This window comes from Chiloscyllium punctatum, chromosome 14 (genome assembly GCF_047496795.1).
Source record: "Chiloscyllium punctatum isolate Juve2018m chromosome 14, sChiPun1.3, whole genome shotgun sequence".
Taxonomy (NCBI): domain Eukaryota; kingdom Metazoa; phylum Chordata; class Chondrichthyes; order Orectolobiformes; family Hemiscylliidae; genus Chiloscyllium; species Chiloscyllium punctatum.
In genome coordinates, this window is record NC_092752.1 from 20,220,472 (window position 1) to 20,246,332 (window position 25,861).

The following is a 25,861-nucleotide window of genomic DNA, read 5'->3' on the forward strand; positions in this document are numbered from 1 at the left end:
GGAGATCAGTAAGTAGTCAGGGTATGGAATGCACTGCCTGAATACATGGTGGAGGCAAGTTGAATTAAGATATTCATTGGGGTAGATCTTGGGTAGAAATAGTGTACAAGGGTATGGGGGGGAAAGAAAAAACAGAAGATTGGCATTAGGTAACAATTGCTGCTTTAAGAGCTGGATATGCTAATGGGGCAAGAAGCAAGATGTATACTAACTGCCACATACATTTCAGCACAGGGGCAAACGAGGCTCAGGATGCACACGTTACCCTCCAGGTAAATTTAATCCATGCTACTTAAACTTAGTTAGTTAACAGTACCACAAGAAACACAACCTTTAAACAAGAAAATATTACAGCCAAAACTGGAGACAGAGAAATGTCATTCTAGGACGTTGTGTCCGTCTGCTTAACCATAACATTGAGACAAATATTACTTATATTTCAACTATCTTAGCACAAGAGATGTGAAGCACCTTGCTAGCATTAACTCAACATCAGAGTATTATAGATCTGGTGAGGAGTCATCAGACTCAAATGGTAACTTTGCTTTCTTCCCACAGACGCTGCCAAACCTGTTTTATATTATATCAGAGCAACATACTCGAATTCCAAAGACTCTTTTTCTTGCAGTACCTTTAATATTTTGTCTAAGCTTGTCTTAGTTTCCTATTTATGCAGATCATTTACCGCTCAGGACTGAGCAAAATATAAAATAATTAACCAGCTATTTGAAAAATTAAGAGAAATATAAGAAATAATGCTGTTCAACATATCCTGTGATTTTGATCACTTTAACCTTTTGCTGATGTGAATGTGATTGAAAATAGCAGAATGTACAGTAGACATATTTACTGCAATCTTGCATTATCCTTTGTGCTCCATCCATAAACTGATATGAGACAATTTCTTCATATTTCTTTAAGAGACATTTCTTTCAGGTTGTTAAACAATTGATACTTTTAACTTAAGACCTAAAAACTTCCAAAAACACCGTGCACAGATTTTTAGATGAAAACATGCTGTACCTGTAGTGTCTCTGAAGTCTTGTTAGTCTGATCAGTCAATGAAAGGTGGGGTTGCACTGATAATGGCTTCTTATGTGATTGGCTGTTCAGAAATAGGACAGTAAATTTCTCAGAAACCAGACCATTGGCTCCAACCGTTTGGATACTGACTTGAAATGGCACACTCAGGTCAAGATCTTCCAACAGGATCTGGAACGTATGAAAGAAGCAACTTCATTTAAAAGTCAATTACCAGACTACAGTCTTTGAAGTGGAGATGAAAAATTCCATCAGCTTTGCTCTGACATTTTCTAATAACTGATTTAACTAAAATAATTCATCAAGGACTCGTTATAGATTTTGCACAGTGCAAAAACTGTTGGTGACAGTTAGGACCATTTTTTTCCTGATGATGTTTACACTTCAGTCAATTATCCCAAACTCATCTTGGGGCCTGTTAGTCATCTGAGGTAAATTTAAAGTCAAAGACTTGGATGTTTAACTGAAGATAACTTGCAGTTCTCAAAGTGGAGAGACAGTTAAATAATGTGTCTCATATTAGAATTGATTTAGTCTTGGAGCTAAATATAGCACAGGATTTGCCTGTGCACAATGCTAATTTGGCTGCATTTGCTCTGATCGGCTGTGATTTATCAATATCTCCGTGCTCCCATGGCAACGCCTGCTTTACATAAATGAAAATGTAGCAAGCTGACTTCATTTACCCTAAATTGCAGAAGATCAGGAGATCATATGGTAATGTACAAGATTAATATGCTTATATAGTTTAATCCAGACTGGGAAAAACATGAGCTTTTGTTTCATCTTAACTACAAAATTAAAAGAACAAGATATCATGCTATCTGTGTTAGACCTACAGGGCAGAATCTCTTTTTTTGACAGGTGAATTGAGAGTGAGGATAAGGCGATAGAATATAAAGAGTAAGAAAAACTAGTGAGTCATTCACATAAAATAAACAGAATACCTAATAATGTAGTGAAACAAATTACTGCAAGGGCAATTTTGCTACACTTAAGAAGAATTTTCTGTAAACATGCAGGACAGAATTCACTTGGCTATTAGCCAGCTTATTTCCTTCACTGGTATCAAACTTGGTGAGTCTTAATCACAATTTAAATATGCCAGCTAGCATAGGGAAATATGAAATGGAGCAATATTGTGGGCGGCACGGTGGCACAGTGGTTAGCACTGCTGCCTCGCAGCGCCGGAGACCCGGGTTCAATTCCCGCCTCAGGCGACTGACTGTGTGGAGTTTGCACGTTCTCCCCGTGTCTGCGTGGGTTTCCTCCGGGTGCTCTGGTTTCCTCCCACAGTCCAAAGATGTGCAGGTCAGGTGAATTGGCCATGCTAAATTGCCCATAGTGTTAGGTAAGGGGTAAATGTAGATGTAGGGGTATGGGTGGGTTACGCTTCAGCGGGGCGGTGTGGACTTGTTGGGCCGAAGGGCCTGTTTCCACACTGTAAGTAATCTAATCTAATCACATTCCTGAAGCTGGTTTAAAGATTCACATGTGAGGTTCCATGAACGATAAGCTCAGAAACTTTTCCAGAGAATCAGCTGGTTGCCTACAGAGGGATCAAGCAAACGATAGAGCTACATTTGCAAATGGAAACTCATTTATTATTTGGAATCAAGCATCAGCTTCTGAAGTGGAGAAAGTGAGGACTGCAGATGCTGGAGATCAGAGCTGGAAATGTGTTGCTGGAAAAGCGCAGCAGGTCAGGCAGCATCCAAAGAGCAGGAGAATTGACGTTTCGGGCATCTCTTCTTCAGGAATCCTGAAGAAGGGCTGATGCCCGAAACGTCGATTCTCCTGCTCCTTGGATGCTACCTGTCCTGCTGCGCTTTTCCAGCAACACATTTTCAGCTCAGCTTCTGAAGTCCCAGGATTCCCACAATTGTAGAGAATAGTGGAAGACACCAATGGACTGCACACACATACATTGAGCATGGTCATCACTCGCTGACAGCAAAGTCAAAAGTTATCTTGTGAGAAGGATGCTCTGGAATACCCATCAGGGCAAATGTCTCAAACCTATCTCAATCAGCATGTCAGCTTTGGCCATCCATCTAACAAAAGTTAGATGTTACATCACTCCATGACTTGCTCACTAAGGGTGGCACAGTGGCTCAGTGGTTAGCACTGTTGCCTCAGAGCACCAGGATCCCAGGTTCGATTCCAGCCTTGGGCAGACTGTCTGTGTGGGTTTCCTCCAAATGCCCCGGTTTCCTCTCACAGTCCAAAGATGTGCAGGTTAGGTGGATTGGCCATGCTAAATTGCCCATGGTGTTAGGTGCATTAGTCAGAGGGAAATGGGTCTGGGTGGGTTACTCTTCAGAGGTTCGGTGTGGACTTGTTAGGCCTCAGAGCCTGTTTCCACATTGTAGGGAATCTAACCCTGGCCAGATTTTCACCCACATCAGAAAGGCTCTCCAACATGGTGAAAGTAGCCCACAGTTGCAATTGTGGCTCTGAACTCAACACTTCTCATTTCTATGGGAGTGGGGATGAGGCTGTTGAGCTTCATACATATGTAATTCTATCTAAATCCCACTTGGGAAGAGTCATAAATGTGGAATCCAGACTTCTTGCCGTACATTTCTTCAGGATAGTTAGGGTTCCCTTTGGAGAGTTGAAGTCTCCCTCTGGATATGCCTTCTGGGGAAGAAGGCATTAGGTATCCTTTAATGATGGAGTCAGAAAGTCTTTCAGTAGGGGATAGTCATGTACCCTTTGAGATTGTTAGCTGCAGAGAACATTGTCTGTAAGAAATACATAAATCAGTTGGAAGTGTCAAAATTGTCAAGGATCTAATTGGGGTGGCATGGTGGCTCAGTGGTTAGCACTGCTGCCTCACAGCATCAGGGACCAAGGTTTGATTCCAGCCTCAGGTGACTATCTCTGTGGAGTTTGCACATTCTCCCGTGTATTCATGGATTTCTTCCGGGTGCTCCGATTTCCTTACAAGACCAAAGATGTCCAAGTGAGGTGGATTGGCCATGCTAAATTGTCCATAGTGCCCAGGGATATACATGCTAGGTGTTTTAGTTATTGGAAATGCAGGATTACAGAGAATAAAGTTGGGTGAGGGTGTTAATGGGTTTGGGTGGGATGCGCTTCAGAGGGTCGGTGAGGAATTGATGGGCTGAATGGCCTGCTTCCATACTGCAAAAATTCTATGACCTGTCAAGAGGTGTCAAATATATCTAGACTCGTCAAGAAACTTCATGAACTGTCAATGTGTCAAGATTGTCCAAAAACTATTAAGATGTGTCAAGATCTATCAAGAAGGGCTAAGAAATGTCATTATTGTGAAGAAGTGTTAAAGCCATTCAAGATCGATCAAAATGAATTTTAATGAATGAGTGTTTTAATCAAGAAATTGCAGTGTGTAATATAGACCTTATGTTTTTCTCCTGTACGCAAGGTACTTGTGGATACTAAGTAAGTTGGTTTCATAGGTGGAGGAGGCAAGCGTGGTACATGGGTGTAGGTACTATGTTAGCATAGGGGGCATGGGGATGGGCAGAGGGGCATAAGGTGAAAGTCAGGGTATGAAGGGCCATGGGAGTATGCAAAGGTTTTAGATAGTAAGAGGAGTCATGGGGATACATTTAGAGGGCATAAGATAGCATCAGGAGCATGAGTGGGAATGGGGCAGTGCCAGATGGTAAGGGAACTTTGCCGGGTGAGTATATAATGAACTATTTTAATTTTTGGGCATAGAGCTGGAGCCTTGAGGCATGCTTTGTGCCTGGCCCATCTTGGCACCTGGCAACCTCTTCAGCTCTTCCTCAGTCATTTGACCTGACTTCAAATCCCGCCTAAACCTCCCAATGCTTGCACAAACCTCTCCCTAATGGCAAGCAAACCCCTATGTCAGGCTGAAAGCAAGATATGTGGGCAACCACTTTTTTTTTAAATGGCTGGTTTCATGGAGCTTGGAATTCTTGGAGACAATGGATGGTCGCTGTACTTCAGCCTTTCCCACTGGGTTCCCAATCATTTCATGCGATCCTAGACTATTTCTTATGGCCTTGACAGTCAGCATAGAGCAGTATTGGTTGAATTTGAGTTGAAATCTAGCCAACCCTCGTAGAAAGCTTGGGCAGATTGCAAAATCAGAACAATTGTTAAGGATGTGACATCAACATCAAGTAAGGGGTAAAGATTACTGTCTGGGGTTTACTGTTAGCTTACACAAATGCCCCTAGCTGACTGGTTAATCTTTGAAATACATTAAATGGTCTAAAATGTGTTGTATTTGCATGGTATGTGGGAATTAGTCTACCACAGAAAGTTAGGGAATGTCCATTTCAGTTTAAGTATCCTTTTAATAATGCAATATGTATTAACTATTGCCAGTCAACGTCTTTGTCTCTGAAAATTAACGAGTGCTCAGTCTCATTCTTCAGGTTTAACTGTTGTGCAAATATACCAATACAATTTCCTTATTGTTCCTGTCTTTCCCTACTCTCTCTCTGTTAATTCCATCTTTCTTTGTCTCTGTTCATTTCTCTTGCTTGCCTGATTTTGACAATATAATCACACACTTTATTTTGCACTACTTCTCAGTCCTTGCTCTGTTAGTGTCATTCAAACTGATGGTTTAAGGAGATATAGAATTCTCTTCACTCAGGGAAGCTGTTTTCCCTTTTTGCAATGTTTATTTTAAAACCTCAAGCACTTTTAACGAGTTTTGAGAAGAGTTGTAAGCTCAGGTTGAGGTTCTGGATGTAATTTGCTTGCTGAGCTGGAAGTTTCATTTGCAGACGTTTCGGCACAGAGGCTCACTGAAGATGTTACCTAGTGTGGTGACGAAACGTCTGAAAATGAACCTTCCAGCTCAGCAAGCAAACCCACATCACACACTTTTATTTATTAGAAAGTACAATTGTGGAAAACACAAATAGAACTAATTGAAGAACATTGACCTATAAGGATAGATCCAAGATTCAAAGCAGGAAGTTAAATCAGAAGGCTCTGGTTCCCAAAATTTTGTAAGCACAAGTAATTCAATAAGACAAGAGGAAGATTACAGTTAATGGTGAAACCGGCATAAAATCTGGCTCTAGTGGTAGTGTTATCAATACAGACTGATGGTTTGACCATCTAATTGTAATGAATCCCTATATAATCTTGCCTTTCGTTGAATCAGCTGGAGAAGTCACAAGCATTTCTTTTGACAATACCAGAATGCACTTTCACCAAATTTCAGTAAAACAAAAAAAATCACTGTAAATAAATGGAAGAAGGCAATTCTGATTAACAGTGAGCTAATCTTTATTCTACTTCAGGAAATTACAGTGCAATAATTTTGGATTTCAAGAGTCTATAATAGATCACAAAATATTGACATTTTATGAACCGTAAGGCATCTACTTATAATGATTTTGCCAATTTCTGTCAATTATTTTTAGATATACTTTTAGAATTTCTGTGGTAATTATCAATCTATGTTTCAGTCATAGTTTCAATGGAAAATTATTGGATTTGTTTCAGGATGTTATTGGACCGAGTAATGCCTGAAAATCTGATTGATTTCTTGGCTAGTTGTTTGTAATAAAAATTGATCCATTTGTTTCTGTGGTCTGTTCTAAGAGGCATGTTGATAAATTTCAATAGCAAGGCATCAGATTTTCCCTGATATTTAAAAAAACTGGCTTCCCCTGAAAGGCTGAAGGATTTTTTCAAAATTCCCACCCAGAAAAAGAGGACACCAGGAATACAACACTTGCGATCAGAAGGCTCTGGTTCCCAAAATTTTGTAAGCACAAGTAATTCAATAAGACAAGAGGAAGATTACAGTTAATGGTGAAACCGGCATAAAATCTGGCTCTAGTGGTAGCGTTATCAATACAGACTGAAGGTTTGACCATCTAATTGTAATGAATCCCTATATAATCTTGCCTTTCGTTGAATCAGCTGGAGAAGTCACAAGCATTTCTTTTGACAATACCAGAATGCATTTTCACCAAATTTCAGTAAAACAAAAAAGATCACTGTAAATAAATGGAAGAAGGCAATTAGGGAATTAAGATCCTATTAGGGAACTTTCATTCTCAGAACTGAAAAAAATGATACCAAAAAATTTTTGGTACCAAAAAGATACCAAAAAGTTTTAAACAAAAGTGAATATTGCTGTCTATGTAAAAATACATACAGCAAATATCACTGATCAAAAAACATAGTCGATGAAGAGACATGCTATAAATCCAGTTCTATGTTTACTTTCCTAAACTACACCCCCACCACCCCTATACGGTTCTCCACAGCACTACTACATCTTGAAGGTTATTTCTTTTCTTCTGGAACCAACCCAAAGGGATACCACAGCTATCCGAAATTCACTTTAATTCTATTTAGCATTCTGACTATTCTCTGAGGTACAAGATTTTCATGGGAATCCTTATATTGGCATTTTCTGAACAGACCCTTCAACTCTCATTCAAAACTTCAAAATTGTGGACTCCTCAGTTCGAGTGCAGGGCCTCTTTGTATAGATAATTATTAACTTAAAAATTAAGAACAGCCTAGTTTCTAGTGGCCACTATGTTTCTCATCCCACAGCTATTCACAACTCCTCATCCATGACCCTTGCTGACTGACCTGCCTTACAAATACACACACACACACACACACACACACACACATATTAAAACAAAGGAACCATTATATCCACTGCAGTTCATCTTCGTGGCAATGTGACACGCTTTGGCATGCTCCAAACAGATTCACATGTATAAAATAATCTTTAATGGATACAATTGCCCTTTCTTCAGATATACTGGCACCACCAACAAACATTCTTGCTTATAACCTGTTCATTGTTTCTGTTGAGAACTATATTAATAATTTAAGTCATAAATTAAAATAATTGTAGACATTATGACTCAATCCAATGGATCATCTATTGTGTAAGGTTCTCACACTATTAATTCTAATCTAAATGAGTAAGCTTTCAAATCTAATTAACCTAAACGTGTTTACATCAGAGTTGTTACTTCTTTCCAGTTTAATGCTTCCACTTATCTATTTCTTTAATAACCAATTGTCATACTAAAAGTTATTCTTTAAAATATATAAATTATTAAATTAGATATTCTCAACACTCTGTGGAACCATTCATTGGACCTTTTGAGAAATTTCCCAATTTCTTACATGGCCAGTCCGATCTGTGTATGTTGAGAGAGCTTTTCTTACTATCTTTGCAAGTAACAGCAATTTCCAGCCCCCTTCTGCCTCTCACCTATGCTCCACCATTGCTACAGGTGACAACATAAGAAATGCAGCAGGATCTATTCCATGAGTAGATCATGATTAATTTTCTACTTCAGCAACAGCTTCCTCCACCATTGCTTATTCACTGATTCTACATATTGATCAGTCTCAGCCCTGAACAGGTAGGATGACTAAATCATTCTTAGCTCTCTCTGACAGAGATTTCAAAGTATGCTTAGGGTGAAGGTGGTGAATATTGCTGGTGGTGGAATGGGATGCCCATCAAAAGGGCTACTTTGTCCTCAATAATGTCGAGCTTCTTGAGAGTTGTTGGAGCTGCACTTATTGAAACATCTGGACAACATTCTATCACACTCCTGACTTCTAACTTGGTCGATGACGGACAGGCATTTGGCAGATAGGGGATGAGTTATTCATCACAGTACTTCTAGCCTCTGACCTGTTCTTGTAGCCACAGTATTTATATCGCTAGTCTATTCCATTTGTGGCCAATAATAACACTTAAGATATTGCTAGTAATGAATTTAGCAAAGGTACTGCCAGTAAACTTCAAGAAGTGATGGTTAGTCTATTTTTTGTTAGAGATGATCATTGTCTGGCACTGTGTGGCATGAGTGTTACTTGCTACTTATCAGCCCAAGTCACAGGTTCTCAGTACCTATGCAGTTGTGAATGAAGCTAAACATTGTGCAATATTTAGCGAATATCCCTGATCCCTTGATCCTATGATGGAGGTAATATCAGTGATGAAGCAGCTGAAGATGGCTGGACCCAGAACACTATCCTGAGGAGCTCCTGCAATAGGGCTGAAATAACTGACCTCTTAGCTTTCTGCTAGATATGACTCCATCCAGCACAGAGGAACCCCCCCCCCCCCCACCCCCACTCCCCCCCCCTCCAATCAAATTCCCATTGAGTCCAGTTTTTTTCCAGGGCTCCTTTGTCAAATGCAGCCAACTTGTCTACCTGGGATTCCAGCATCTGCAATTTTTTTGTCACTAACTAATTCTGTTCAGATCAATCATTCTCACTTCAGCTCTTTTGTCCATGTTGGACCAAGACTGCTATGAGGTCAGCAGTTCAGTAGCCCCGCCGGAACCCAAACTGAACATCACTGAGCAGGTTACATCTTTGACAATGTTGCTTGACAGTACTGTTGATGACCCCTTCTATTACTTTGCTTATGATGCACAGTGCACTGTAATTGGCTGGGATAGGATTATCCTGCTTTTTAAGCAAAAGTGAGGACTGCAGATGCTGGAAACCAGAGTTTAGATCAGAGTGGTGCTGGAAAAGCACGGCAGGTCAGGCAGCATCTGAGAAGCAGGAAAATCGACGTTTCGGGCAAAAGCCCTTCATCAGGAATAGAGGCAGGGAGCTTCCAGGGTGGAGAGATAAATGTTGGGGGGACTTGGAGAAGGTAGCAAAGAATACAATAGGTGAATGGGGGTGGGGATGGAGGTGACTGGTCAGAGAGGAGGGTGGGGGAAGGTAGCAAAGAAGTCTTTGCTACCTTCTACCCAGCCCCACTCTCCTTTTATCTCTCCACCCTGGAGGCTCCCTGCCTCTATTCCTGATTAAGGGTTTTTGCCCGAAACATTGATTTTCCTGCTCCTCGGATGCTGCCTGCCCTGCTGTGCTTTTCCAGCAACACACTCTCAACTCTGATCTCCAGCATCTGCAGATTCACTGTCTCTTCCTTCAAGGAGATTGTGCCCATACACATTCAAAAACAGTTGTTTGATAGGATGATCACATAAGTCATAATCTCATTCACCTTGATTTCACAAATTGAATATGCAAAATAATTTTGGCAACATTCTCACATGAAATATTTAATGTTGAAAAAAAGAGACAATACCCTAAGAGACATGGCATCAAAGTAGACATATACAGCACATTCTTACCTTTGTGCAGGCTGATCCCATTATCGACTTGTAAAACTCGCCATCAATGAATATCTGTCAAATTAGATAAATTAAAAGGTTTGCAAATAAATTCAATAAGTTAGAAGTTCTGGTAGAGACACGTTAAGGGGTAGCCTGCTCTCATGTTTTGCCCATCTGAAATGTAAATATAACAAGGATATAAGCCTTATATTTATTCCCCATTTGGAATTCAGCCATGGATTGCAATGGTTTTTTTTGAATCTCATGAAAGGCAGTATTTAAACAAAGGCATGGGGAGAGTCTCTACACCTACATGTTACATACAGCATGCCTTCCTGACGACAAACACCCTGATGACTTTTGAACCCTTCCAATATCCACACAGACTCTCCTCCCTCAGGACATTGGTTGCAACCTTGCCCTACTCTACCTCATCTTTACATCTAGAAGAACACTAAAAATTGGACCCAGACTAGACATGTTGTCCCTTGAACCTTGATTCAATCACAGCAGAGCTTCTATAACAACATTATTTTCTCACTTACTCCCCATATTCCTTAATTTATTGAGGTAAAACTGTTCATGTTAACATTTATTAAGTTCAATGAAGGAACATGCTTCTAAGGAATTCCAACGATTCACAACTCACAGAGTGAAGCAATTTCCCCTAGTTTCAATCCTAAATAATTGACCCTTTGTCCTGAGACTGTGCCCCCTGTGTTTACATTCACTTGCCTGAGATTAATTGATGCAAAAATCTTGGAAGAAAGTGACAAACAAATGTTTTGACAGTATTTTTGGCTCGTCTAATTTGCTGCCATTTATCTAACTCTAGCAGGTACGTGCAAACCCCTGAATAAGCAGCAAGGGGAGCTCTTCAAATCCCTTGAGAGTTCCTTCAATTTTAGATTAGGAAAAGGACCTACCTGCCTTACAATACTTAATAAATACTGTGAAATTGTTCACTGTACTGTAATCAATTAAAAAGGATGCCACTTGGATAAACTATAAACAAGTTGTGAGGTTCATTGGAAGTACAAGTTAGCATAAGTCTATATCTTTAACAGATAACAGAAGAAAATTCTAAAAGGAGTACAAGGAAGAAACTTGGAGCAATGACAGTCATTCAATTGAACTGTCTCATTAATTGTACGAAACACATTGGCAACTACTCGTACACTGGCAACTGTTGTCCAACTCTCTGAACAATAAATCACCTCCATTAAATGAATGGTGTCCCTTCAGTAAGACCATAAAGCATTGGAACAAAAGTAGGCCATTCAGCCCATCAAGTCTGCTCTGCTATTCAATGGGAGCATGGCTGATCTGGTAATTCTGAACTCCACTTTCCTACTATTTCCATATAACCCCTCAATTCCCTTACTGGTTAAAAATCTGTCCATCTTAGCTTTAAATCTATTGAATGACCCAGCTTCAACAACCTTCTGTAGTAAACAATTCTCAGGGAAGAAATCCCTCCTCATTTGTGTCTTAAATAAGCAACCCCTTATTGTGAGATAATGCCCTCAGGTCCTAGTCTATCCCATAAGGGGAAATAACCTTTTGGTATCTTCCTTGTCAAGTCTCCTAAGAGTCTTGTACATTTTGATAAGGTCACCTCTCATTCTTCAAAATTCCAATGAACCCACCAACTTGCTCAGGAATTATATTAAGGTAATACTCAACCCTTGAGATCTATGGAATATTTAATTAGATTGCTAACTGAGCCATCACTCCTATGTATCACTTTCTGTACAGAAGTTATAGAATGGACAACTAATAGAATTTAATATAAAGCTGGTGTTTTCAGGGCTACAGGGAAAAGGGTACTTTGTTTTAATCTGAAGAGAAGCCTGTATTGAACGTAAGTTGGTAACACGTAAAAACACAAAACTCCCAAAACGAAAGCATGACCAAAAGGACCACTGCTCTCATTTAAATTGGAATTAAATCACTAAGTTAGAAGCTGCCCGGAATATGAGATTCATTTCAGCTTTGGAAATCAGACAGGCAAGTGTAAAGTAAATCAGCTTGTTCCTCTTTCTATGTAGGTGGTGCCCCTACCAGAGAGTCCAAAATGCTGTTGTTATAAGCAGTAAACAGTTCACTACCTTAAACCTGAGGTGATTCAGTTATTCTTACTGACTTTGCTTTTTTTTACCTAATAAACCCAAAGGCGGTCTGCTCTTTTTCTCTTTGAAACCTCTTAAGTCTATCTTTTGTTCAGCAAATTCAGTATAGTATTAATGTACTTAGTCTCTATTATACCCGATAACCTTGAATGAATGTTCCATTGCTGCATCCATTTTCATCCATGACAGGTTTCTCCCAAATTATCAGCAGGCCATTCTGTCCAACGGGGCCATTAATACGGAGTGAAGTAACTGGGGCGGGGGGCTCTGGGGAAAAGAAACACCAAGATGAAAGTTATGAATGAAACAAAGTCTTTGCACACAAGAAAATACTTCTGGACACAAGTGTCTCAGCAGAAAAGTACCATCCTTCTTCCACACAGTGAGACTTTTTTAGAAAAGCACCCATGTGATCAAAAATGGTGCGAGACTGCACAACGCTGAGATGCAGAGGGATCAGATTGTCGTGGTGCATAAATCACAAAAGGTTCAAATGAAGGTACAACAAGTAATCAGGAATGTTCATAGAATATTACCTTTGACTGTGAGGAAAACTGAATACAAAATTAAAGTGTTTATGCTTTGGTTATACAGGGTACTGGTAAGACCTGGAAGATTGGAATACTGTGTATTGTACTTCTTTAAGGAAGGATGTCAAAGTCTTAGAAGCTATTGAGACAAGGTTGACTAGCCTAATACCTAGAATGGAAGTATTTTCTTTTGACAAAAATTGGACGGGCTAGGCTTATTTCTGCTGAAGCTCAGAAGATTATGAAGCAGCTTGTTGAGGGTGAAGAGGAGAAAGTGAGGACTGCAGATCCTGGAGATTAGAGTCGAAAAGTGTGGCACTGGAAAAGCACAGCAAGTCAGGCAGCATCTGAGAAGCAGAAGGGTCAACGTTATGGGCATAAGCCCTTCATCAGGAATAAGGGGGTGGGGTTGAGCGATAAATGAAGGGGGTAGGGCTAGGGGAAAGGTAATTTGGAAGACAATAGGTAGAAGTAGGTGGGGGACTTTTGGTGATAGATCAGAGCGGACGGTGGAGCAGAAAGGTGGGAAGGAAGCTGGACAGGTGGGACAGTTGAAGCGGGCAGTGCCGAGTTGGATGGTTGGATCTGTGATGAGATAGGGGAGGGGAGATGAGGAAACTGGTGAAATCAATGTTGATGCCATGTAGTTGAAGAGTCCCAAGGCAGAAGATGAGGTACTCTTCCTCCACGCATCAGGTGGCTAGGATTTGGCAGTGGAAGAGACCCAGGACTTTCATGTCCTTGGCAGAATGGGAGGGGGAGTTGAAGTGGTTGGCTACAGGGCGGTGGGGTTGTTTGGTGGGTATGTCCCAGAGATGCTCTCTGAAACATTCCACGAGTTGGCATTCTCGCCAATGTAGAGGACACCACATTGAGAGCAATGGACACAGTAGATGAGGTGTTTGGATGTACAGGAAAATCTCTGCCAAATGTGGAAGGATCATTTGGGGCCTTGGATGGAGATGAGGGGAGGTGTGGGCACAGGTTTTCCATCTCTTGTGGTGGCAAGGGAAGCTGCTGGGAGTCGGGGTTGGGTTGGTGTGGTGGTGGGTGGGGGTGAGGGTTATATAGGACCTTGGTGAGGTCTCTTCTAGGATACTGGATCCAGTTCTGGTCACCCTGTTATGGGAAGGATATAATTAGGAGGATTTGGAAGAGATTTACCAAGATGATGCCAGGATTGGAGGGTGTAGTTGTGGGAAAGGCTGGATAGGCTGGGACCTTTTTCACTGGAGCATAGGAGGTTGAAGGATGATCCTATAGAGGTTTTCAAAATCACGAGGGATATAAACAAGGTGAATGGCTCATGTGTTTTCCCTCGGGTGGGGCATATTTTTAAGGTGAGAGGAGAAAGATTTAAAAAAGACATGAGGGGCAATTTCATTTCACACAAAGCGTAGTTCATGTGTAGAATGAACATTGAGAGGAAGTGGTGGATTTGGGTTAGTTACAACGCTTAAAAACCACTTGGATAAGTACAAGAATAAAAAATGTTTGGAGGGATATCTGCCAAGTACAGGCAGGTAGGCCTAGTTTAGTTTGGGATTATGGTCAGCATGGACGAGTTGGACCAAAGGATCTATTTCTCTGCTGTATGACTCAATGACTAAACTGAAACATACAAGATCCTGAGGGTGCTTGATGAGGTAATGCAGAAAGATGTTTCCTTTGTTGGGAGGATGTAAAACTGGTGAGGCATTGTTTAAAATTAGGGGGTTGCCCCTTTAGGGCATAGATAAGGAGATTTTTATTTCTGTCACAGGGTTGGGAGTCTTTGGAAATCTCTTAGAAACTTAGGAGTAGCCTGTTCTGCCATTCAATGAGATCATGGCTAGTATGTGACCTAACTCCATACCCTTGTCTTTGGTCCCATATCCTTTAATCCCTTTGCTTAACAAAACTCTATCTGTCATAGATTTAAAATTAACAGCTAATCCAGCATCCACTGCAGATTGTGGAAGAGCGTCCCAAGCATCTGTGTGCATGGAAATGCTTCCTAACATCTCTCCTGAACAGCCTGGCCCTCAAAAAGAGGTGAAACAGGTTCTTTGAATATTTTTAAGGAAGATATGGATACATTCTTGACAAGCAAGTGAGTGAAAGATTCAGGGTTAGGCAGGAATGTAATCAGACCAGCCATGATGTTATTGAATAGCAGAGGAAGCTGAAAGGGCCAAGTGGCTGACTTGTACTTCCAATTGATACTCAGTCAGTATTTATTGGCAAGGGTTACATGTTTCAAGTTGGGCATAGCATGAAACCCTTTGTTTAAACATCATCTTGACTGTGCTTTGTTAACACTGTTCGCTCAGTCTATTCAGAGTCATAGAGTTGTACAGCACAGAAACAGACCCTTCGGTCCAACTCAAATATACTAACCAGATATTCTACATTAACCAAATCCCATTTGCCAGCTCTGGCGCATATCCCTCTAAACCCTTCCTATTCATGTACCCATCTAGATGCCTTTTAAATGCTGTAATTTTACCAGCCTCCACCACTTCCTGTGGCAAAGTTGCCCCTTCGGTTCCTTTTAAATCTTTCCCCCTGCACCTTAAACCTATACCATCTATTTTTTTCCTCCCCTACCCTGGGAAAAGATCTTGGCTATTCACCCTATCAATGTCCCTCATGATTTTATAAACTTCCATAAGGTCACCTCTAAGCGTCTAATGCTCCAGGGAAAGTAATCCCAGCCTATTCAGCCTCTCCCTACAGTTCAAACCTTGCAACCTTGGCAACATCCTTGTAAATCTTTTCTGAACTGTTTCAAGTTTAACAACATCCTTCCTGTTGAAGGGAGACCAGAATTGAATGCAGTATTCCAAGTGGCCTCACCAATGTCCTGTATAGCTGCAATATGACCTCCCAAGTCCTATACTCACTGCACTAACCAATAAAGGCAAGTATACCAAAAGCCTTCTTCATTACTGTCTAATTGTGACTCTACCTTTAAGAAACTATGAATCTGCATCCCAAGGTCTAGACCTTACCATTAAGTGTATATCCACTCCACCCTCTCCTCCTTGACCTATCACCTTCATCCCCTCCCCCACTCACCCATTGTACTCTATGCTGCTTTCTCCCCACCCCCACCCTCCTCTAGCTTATCTCTCCACGCTTCAGGCTCACTGCCTTTATTCCTGATGAAGGGCTTTTGCCCGAAACGTCGATTTCGAAGCTATTTGGATGCTGCCTGAACTGCTGTGCTCTTCCAGCACCACTAATCCAGAATCTGGTTTCCAGCATCTGCAGTCATTGTTTTTACCTCATTAAGTGTATAAGTCCTGCCCTGATTTACCCTAACAAAATGCAGCATCTCATATTATCTTGCATCATTTTATCCAGTTAAATAATAATAAAATGGAAGTTAAGTTAATTAATGGATTCTAACACCAACCTAGATGGATGAGGGGACCTAGCTTTCATAGCTCTGCTGTGTAACTGTGCCACTACAACATCCACTTGTTCTATACACATGTATAGTCTTATGACTGCCCACCATGGGAAAGGGTCATCCAGCAGTGCATTCCCACCTCTCATTCCCTCACTCTACTACACACAAGTTTTGAAAACAAAGCCTCATCCTGAGCATCAAGTTGCCCCCCTGGTAGGGGGTTTTCCCTCTTCCAGCTGGGATATAAATTCATTGATGTTTAGGTTACTACAATTTACCTCTGCCAGCGCAACAGCCTCTTGTAATATACTGGATTATTCATGAGCATACCAATACAGAAACAGAAACTCCAACTGTAGAATCCCCAGCTTAGTCCAAACTCCTGGGTCACTACAGCAAGCATAAGAGGTGGAGAGGGGTTCTACCTTTGTATAATCTATAGGAAAATCTCAAATTAGTAAAAATTGACTACAACAATCTTTCCAAAATTTTACTTCACGAATATTTGGGTCATGTTCCTTAAGAAGTCCCAACATTTGAAATATTAACAATGTACTCACTTATTTACATCTAATAAGCTCTTTTGCATGAATAATTTGCCTTTAGAAGCAAGCAGAATCTCTTGACTTTCTCTGCTTGTTATCTAGGTCTTTAATTGATCCACAATCACAATGTTGCCATAAGGCAAGAGGTAGAACTTTGAATATTGGCAAGACTGTCTGTCAGAACCAAAGTATTGTATATCGCATTAGAAGATTGTAATGATGCAATATAAGTCAATATATGGAGCTGTTTGCTAGACACTAATTTGTGAAACTGTTAACTACTAAGTTATTTATGAAACACTATAATTATTCAAGGAGAAATCTTTATTAAAACATTAGAGGGAATGAATATTTTGTGTCGATTATAACAAATTAATTACCTTGGGCCATCATTGATCGTTTCCCATCCTGCAATTCAGCTGCTGCCCTGTATTTGATGTTATGACCTTTAAGAGTTGACACCATTCTCTCTGACAGACCACTTCTTGTTGTCACTTCTGGAAGTGCGCTGCTTGTACTTTCACCAGAGCTCAATATATTTTTTTGGTCTCCTCTATCATTGCAAGCCCATCCATAAGAGATCTCACAGCAGTCCCGTGGGGTCCAGTGAAATTGCTCAGCAGATTCAGGGTGATGTCCTTCCTCCTGCCCCTTTCCTGTGGTTTTCCCACATGCCTCAAAGTTGAAGTTTTCCATGTTATCATGTGACCTTGATAGAAAAGACTGAGGTGTATCTTTGTGGCTCACACAAGGAATAGACAGCAAATTGTAATCTGCATTAGAATTTGCTACAGAAGGTGCTACCTACAGAGACAAAATAGATAAAATATCAACCTTAAATCCTTCATTAATACCTCTACTAAACAACCTCCCAAAGATACCAACAGCAAAACACTGGATAATGCCTCAATAATATTATGCGTTTTGAGATGCAGTTTAAAGGTAATTTGCTAACATTGATTACTATAGTTTATGCAATGCATTCTGTGCCCGTGGAAAATTAGAAGGAGTTGTCTTCCTCTGAGCAGCATATTGATCCAAACATAATTAGTTACATTAATTACATTAACTTCTTTTACAGTGTACGATTGATAAGGGACTTTATTCATCTAATTTTGTCTTACTTTTTCTTATGGCATCTTGAAAAACTCAAAATTGCTCCCAGTTATATTCCCTGATATTGCAACACTTCCATTACCTACCCTCAAGCACAAAGTTCAAATAACTGGTGACTTCTGTTATGTCCATAATTTGTGCATCTGTCTCTACTAATTCAGATCACTCCTGCGTTTAAACCTCTGAATATATCAGCCACACCTCTTCCACTAGATAAGTCTCTTGCCTTTTCCTCAGTTTGTCCTCCTCAGCCCTCTTCAAATCCATCAGATCAATTAAAACCACACACTGACCCAGTTTCAACTTGTATTATTTCTGTTTCTCTTCACAGATGCTGCCTGACCTCCTGAGTGCTTCCAGCATTTTGAGGATTTTATTTCATATTTTCAAATAATTAACACCTTAAAAAATCCAAAAGGACTGCAGAAGCTGTAAATCAGAAACAAAAACAGAAATGGCTGGAAAAGCCAAGCAGGTCTGGCAGCATGTGTGGAGAGAAATCAGAGTTAATGCCTTGGATCCAGTCATCCTTCTTCTGAAGGCCTGTTTCCCGAAATGGTGGGAATATATATTTGTGTCTAAGGACTAAGTGAAAAAAAAACTAGAAGATATGGAATAGTTTGGATACCTTCTGGATTGAAAAGGGCTGACTAAGTGGTCTCTTGGACATGAAGTCAACAGCTAATGTGTGTTGGGGTTCACCTGTTGTTTCCAGAAAGTCAAATGACATTGGTGAAAAGACGATCAATGTTATGAGGGAGATAAAAGATGCGGTTTATGATTCCTAAATGCTGGGGAAAAAAAGGTTTTGCAAGTCTTTGGGGCATCTAGAGCAATCCTTTTAACTTTAGTTTTCTATTTTTATGGACCTAGTAAGGAAGAAAGCTCAGGAGTTCTAAGTCTCTCTTTTTCCCTCTCTCTCAGAGACAGTTTTGGGAACATAATAAAGTTTCCAAATATCAGAGTTTCTGACGATCCTGAAGAGCTGAACTGTGGCTGTTTTCTGAAAACTTCAATCTGTCTTAATTACAATCCAAACTGAAGATCTGCTACCAGTCTACGGCTCTGAGCAATTCAACTTCAGAAACAGGAAATCCCGTGGTTGGGCTCTTGTAGCATAGTGGTAGTGTCCTTGCCTCTGAGTCAGGAGACCCAAGTTCAAGTCCTGCCTACCTCAGAGATGTGTAATAATACCTCTGAACAAGTTGATCGACAATATATAGAATACCAACCAAAAACTCTTAGTTTGGGCATCTGAAAGGGAAAGTTTACCTCTATTCATTGCCGACATACCAAGCTGAGTCAAGCATATACCACCAGAAGATGAAAATTGTAAGAAACTTGGTGAACTGGGAGAAGTCATCAAATTCTACCATTTGCTTTCGGACATTTGGCAAACAGGGGTGTTTTATCAATGCTCTCTTTTAAAAATCATCATCTCTGCAGAGACAGTTGTCTTTTGTGTTGTGGTGTGAGTGTGTTGTGTTTGAAATTAATGAAAATAGTTCTAATTGCAGATTATACCTCAGTTATTTTACCACTCAATGTAAGAATAACGTTTGGTCTATACTCAGTTTTGAACTGATTAATGGAACCAGGCAAAATTTCCTTTTATTCTGAATAAGAGTACAAAGGGAATCAAGTGGCTACTTTGGTGATTGAATCAATATTTATACTAATGATGTGACTGGTGGAATATTGGGGCTGTCTACCAGCACATTTTTTCCACTACAGTTGTAACAATTCATAGCATCTTTTTCTTTTCATTTTAAATTAAAGAATATTACTCTGCATGTCAAACATTCAAACACAGCATTAATGTCCCAGTCTAAAAGTAATTGAAACTGCTGCAATTTGGAAGTTGCACAGTAGTAACTGTTGTTATCCACTGTCTGTGAGGTTAATGCGGCAAAACAGAGAAATTGGCAACTTAACATCCTAAAGGAAAACCCAGCAGTGAGTGATGGTTCCAGGACTACCTAATGCATGTTTTCACATTTACCTCACAGATTGCAGCTAGAGTTTATTATGGGAGCCATACAACAAATTTAGAGTCTGCATTTGAAAAATATCACTGCCAATTTTGCATCCCAATAGGCAGAGTGCACATCTGTGCATAGTTTGCCTGTTTAAAAATTCATCTGTGGGATTTGGGCGACAGTGGTTATCCCCTATCCCACAGTCATTTTAAGATAAAGAACATTGCTGGGATCTGGAGTCAGACACAAACCAGACTAGATAAGGAGGGCTGATTTCTTCCCAAGGGACATTAGTGAACCAGATGGACTTTTACAACAATCAACAGTGGTTACATGGTCACGATTAGGTCAGCTCTTAATTCCAGATATTTATTGAATTCAAATTACATCCATCTCCCATGTTGGGATTTAAACTCAAATCATGAGGCTGGGGTCTAATTACTAATCCAGTGACATTACTACCACGTCACCTTACCCTCCCCCACAACCCTGTTGGTACCAGGCTTTCAGAGGCTTAAAAGGGGTCAGTGAAGGTCACTCAGAAAATAAACACAGCCAATGTTTTAAACCAATTACTATACAATCAGGAGGTGTTTTCCTGTGCCCGCTCCATCATCATCAAAAATGACTATAACTGTGAAAGGTTAAATTAATACCTCTGAAGGATATTGGCATTCAATTGCCCCAGTTTACAGGATACACAGTTTCAACTACACAAAAAAAGGAGACTATGGTTTGGTGCAAAAACCATATGACCCCACATAACATGGCATCAGTGATAGCCTGTTTATTCAACGGAGGCTCTAAATAATTCTGTTTATAGAAAGCCAAGTGCTTCTGAGTATATCATTTTACTATTAATTTTAATTTGACTTCCATCAGTGTCAGATGGTCGTACTGTCACTATTGTCAAGCAGGATGACATTTGTCAGTACGGATTTTACAGTGATAGCTGTGATGAAAATAAGCTCTCAGCCCCTTATAAAAGAATCATTACTTAAGCTTTCCAAAGTGCCTTATAAATAACTATAATTGGCTGGGTTTTATGGTCAACACCAAAGCAAGGGCACATGCTGTTTAAAGCCCATCACATTCAGATTTCAGACAGTAAAACAAGTAATCCTGTTTAAATTAAATTAGAAGCTAAAGATAAACTAAGGAAATAAAAATAAGAATTATTTTCTAATGGGGCAATTTGGCTTTCTACAAATGCAAACAGGGTCAGTGAGGGCATTCAGCATCAATTATGGAATTAGTATGTTGTCAGAAACCCCATTTGAAACTCATGTAACAATGCACAACTTTTTCAAAATATTTTACATTGAAATCAACGCCATGACAGCAATTAATTCTATAAAGTAATGGCTATGAAATGGTTAATGATCTGAAACTCTCTCCACTCTGATATGTAATAGCTACTGGGCAGAGCATCGGGAAGTTGGGTCAGTTCATGTGGACAGTAGTTAGGCAGAGTTTCCTCACGTAGGCCTATGTGTCTTACCAATTGTTTGTTAGTAATTGCTTACATACCTCAGTGTAATGTAACCCGTATACAGTGCTAAAAAGTAATCATCTATCATCTATTACCTAAAACAACAGCGTCTTCTGCTGAGGCCCATTCCTGGTCTATCCTCCACCACAAACTACAGAACAGCCCCTTAACAATATCGTAGGGAGAAGGATTCGTGGCAACACTCCATCCCACCACCAATGGTTGGGACATGGTATCACTTTGTACTATCACAAGGTGGCAATGATCACCTTCGCATCAATATTACACAATTCAAATGATTTCCCATTGGCTACAGTCTGGGGAACAGCGCAACAGTGTACTACCTGGGGAAACACATAATCCCAATCGCATCATCCTGGATTCCCACATTAAACTGCTAATGAATGGACTTCAGAAGTTTCCATAGAGTAACATTAATGATTACTAACAAGTTTGTTCAGTCTGACTAAAAGATCCAAACCAGCAAAACAGATATGACAATGGCCAATACATAATGTAACCAAATTACTCTCATCTCAGTTATTTGAAAACTATTGTCTTGATGATGACTGGTTGGAAGCAAAAGCAAGGGACATTCAGGTTTTTTATAAAATACTGTTGCTCCACAACACAAGTCTGAAATGTTTATGTTGTGTTAAGAAAAGTGACATTCAGAATAAAAAAAATGTCAAAATCTCACCTCTGTGCTTTAAACTATCTCAGCAATTCAGGAAGAGATGGCTTGAAGAAATAGATCATTTACTTAGCTACTTGTAAGTGAATTCCAGTGTTGTACTGTGTTAACCAATACTAATTTCCCACAGGATACTATCTGAGAAATCATACAATGCAGTGTGAGCTAATTTCATACGCACTGCACAGTTAGTTTACTAGTCAATATTACAACAGCAAGGGCTTTCAAGGTTTATGCCAAAACAAACCTGAACCAACAAACCAGTTGAATGGTCTCCTCTTCAGGACGCATACATACTGCCACATACTTCGAAGTAATACATTCAACTCCTTAAGCCTATTGTACCATGCATCAAATCACAGCACATTTGTACTTCAACATTATTCAACTTGTCTTTGATTCACTTCCCTCGCTTTCTTTACCGACAATGATCTGTCAATCTCAGTCTTGGAATTTTCAAATGAAGTAGTAATTTTTTGGGGGCGGGGGTTGGTTTTCCAGATTTCCACAGCTGGCTGTGAGGGAAAACACTTCTTAGTCTGGCTCTGATCTTGCCATTAGTTTGCAAGTTTGGCCTTCCCCTACCAGAGTGAGTTTCTCTGGATCTGACCCAATCATTTCCTTTTTATTAATGTAGATATTTTTATTGAAAAAAAAGATTTTTAAGATTTTTTACAAAATTACCAAAAATAGTACAAAATAGTGTATTCCACTTTACAATATAATAACAACACCAATATAAAATTAAGAAAACTAACTACTAATCTGTTCTATAAACTACCAAAACACAAAATAGGATATCATACATTAATAACAATAAAAAAAAGTAAATAAATAACTAGATACATAATCAAAATAAATTTATATCAAGTCATAACAAAACCCATATTTATATGGGATTCTTCCTCCCTGGAGCCCCCGAACCAGCCAGAACCATTACCATGGCTAAGCAAAGGCCCTTAATAATATGGCCAATATATCTGTGTCAATGTTGTTCAAAAAGGGCTGCCAAGTTCAATAAAATAATTGCATTTTTTGGTGCACCATATTCATGAGGAAGTCAAGGGGGATATATTCCATGATTATCCTATGCCAATTTGAAAGTCCTGGAAGACCTTCGGATACCCAAATCACTAAGATGTTTTTCCTCGCAAAAAAAGAAAGGATAGTGAAAAATTTCCTCTCGTATGCATCCAAGAGAGGGGGAATTTGGGGAGCCCAAAAGTAGAGACACTGGGTCCAACCCAATCTCCGTACCCAAAATCATTGCCAAGGCATTCGCTACGCTGTCCCAGTATCTGCGGACCTTATGGCATGTCCACAGACAATGCATGAGAATACCAACTTCCATTTTGCATTTAGAACACATTGGAGATGCTCCTGCCTTGAACTTTGCAAGTGGCTCTGGTGCCATGTGAGCCCTATGAAGTATCTTCAATTGAATAGCCTAAGTTCTATCACAGATAGAGATCTTCCTAGCATTTTCCCAGATATCCTCCCACATCTCTAAGGAGATTTCCATCCTCAATTCTTGACTCCAGATTTTATATAACTCTTCCATGTCCTTCGATACCTTATTATATAGTAAGTGGTAGAGAGTACTGACCGAGGGCAGACCCACCAGCCGGACCCATCGGCCGAAGCACTCTCCTTTCCCTATCCGATTTATAAGGATTAATTATCAATGTGGTCTTCTTTTGTATGAAGTCTCATATTTGAAAATATCGAAAAAGATCCTTGCTAGGCAACCCAAACTTCTGATTCAGCTGTTCGAAGGACATCATGACCTCCCCGTCGAACAGATCTCCCAAACAGGAGATATCTCTGGACTCCCAGAATTTGAATACAGCATCAGTCAGCTCTGGCTGGAATCCCAATGTTCCCACTATAGGGGTATAAGGGGAAGTTTTCTGTAAATTACTCTCATCCTGTCGCATTATCCACCAAGCTTTGATTGTATTTAATACAATTGGATCTTTACAATGATCCGTAATAACTCTCATCTTATCCATAAATCGTAGATTGATGAGGGGACATTTTGCTTGGGAGGCCTCAATATCTAACCAGATTGATTGTGGGTCACAAGAGACCCAATCAGCTATGTAAGATAACAGAGAGCTCAATTGGCAACTCCTGAAATCCAGAAAATCCAGCCCTCCCCTTACTTGTGGAAGCTGCAGCTTTTCTAATTTAATAAGGGGCCGTCTTGGACTCCAAATAAAGGAGCCGAGCCAACCATAGAGCTTACGCAGCGCCTGTCTCAGCAGCATCAAGGGGAGCCTTCTCATAGCGTATAAAAGATGAGGTAGAGTATTCATCTTACCCAAAGCTATTCTACCTAGCCAGGATATCGGGAGATCTTCCCTGTGTTGAAGGTCCTGTCTTATTTTCTCCAATAAGTGTGTATAGTTGGCTTTATGTAGCTGACCAAATGCCGGAGTAATAGAAATACCTAAGTAAAGAAAACCTCCCAATGACCACCAAAAGGGAAACGGGATCCATCCGGAAAATTGGATATGCTGATAAGATCTCCCAGCGGCATTGCCTCCAATTTCATAAAATTGATTTTGTAACCTGAGAACGTGCCAAATAAGTTAACCACTTGAATTAAGCTGGGCACAGATGTCAATGGATCATTTAAGAAAAGGAGGACGTCATCCGCATAGAGAGAGATTTTGTGCTTACCCGATCCAACCTCCGGAGCTGTTATATTAGGGTCAGCTCATATAGCTTCCACCAGCGGCTCAATCACCAGCGTAAATAATAATGGTGGGAGAGGGCATCCTTGACGACAACCTCTGCTAATGCTAAAGCTATCTGAACTTACACTGTTTGTAATCACTGCTGCTTTGGGATCATTCCAACACCAAACCAATGTTCCAATGTATAAAAGAGATATGGCTATTCTACCCGATCGAATGACTTCTCTGCATCTAGGGAGACAATTAATCCCGGTATCGCTCCCTACTGGTAGGCTTGTACCATGTTTAAGACTCTTCTAATGTTATTAGTTGATCTGCGACCCTTTATGAACCCCGTCTGATTGTCTTTTATAATGAATGATAGAACCCTCTCCAGTCTTAATTCCAATATTTTTGAGAGAATTTTGAAATTCACATTCAACAAGGAAATGGGTCTGTTCGAAGAGCAGTCATCTGAGGCCTTTCCCTTCTTAAGAATGAGAGAAATATTTGCTTCTCTCAGAGAAGGCGGGAGGCAGCCCTGACTTTGTGAATAATTAAACGTATTTATAAGTGGCCCAACCAATTCCCCTACAAATTCTTTATAGAACTCAGTCTGGAATCCATTTGATCCAGGAGCTGGATCTGCCTCACCGCCTCCTGTACTTCCTGGGTTGCCAGGGGGGCATTCAAGAATGACACCTGCTCCGAGGTTAGGCCCGGGAGGGGCAGACTTTTAAAAAAAGACTCCATTTTCCTTGTTCTATCCTCACTGTCCTGTGACTTATACAATTCGAAATAGAACTTTCTGAAGGGTGCATTGATCCTTTTACGGTCGCAAGCACTCTCTCTAATAGATGTAATGGATTGGGGAGCCTTTTATTTTCTGACAAGGTATGCTAAATACCTGCCAGGCTTGTCGCCGTGTTCAAATAATCTCTGCCTCGCAAAAGATATCTCCCTCTTTGCTGTTTGAGTAAGTGCGATATTCAAAGTTGCCCCAAGGGCTGTGATCCTCCGTAGTTCAGTAATGGAGGGCCTATCAACATACACTGTCTCAGCCGCCTTCAGGTGAGCCTCGAGCAGACACTGTTGTTCTCCCTTTTGTCTTTTCTGGGTCACAGAATATGAGATAATC

The 25,861-nt window shown here is 40.2% G+C and overlaps 1 protein-coding gene across 3 annotated transcripts in view; it reads right to left on the minus strand.

The window, feature by feature from the left end:
• LOC140485656 (uncharacterized) overlaps positions 1-25,861 on the minus strand; it is a 122,723-nt gene that overhangs the window by 24,761 nt on the left and 72,101 nt on the right. Inside the window, exons 19-22 of one of the 3 annotated variants that reach the window (XM_072584033.1) lie at positions 17,142-17,565; positions 12,426-12,556; positions 10,176-10,229; positions 1,024-1,212 (exon numbers count right to left, since the gene is read on the minus strand). In XM_072584033.1, coding sequence (XP_072440134.1) covers positions 1,024-1,212; positions 10,176-10,229; positions 12,426-12,556; positions 17,142-17,565 — 798 coding nt within the window. Of the gene's footprint in view, positions 1-1,023; positions 1,213-10,175; positions 10,230-12,425; positions 12,557-16,416; positions 16,653-17,141; positions 17,566-25,861 lie in introns of those variants that run through there. The other 2 variants (XM_072584034.1, XM_072584035.1) reach the window with 2 other exon arrangements.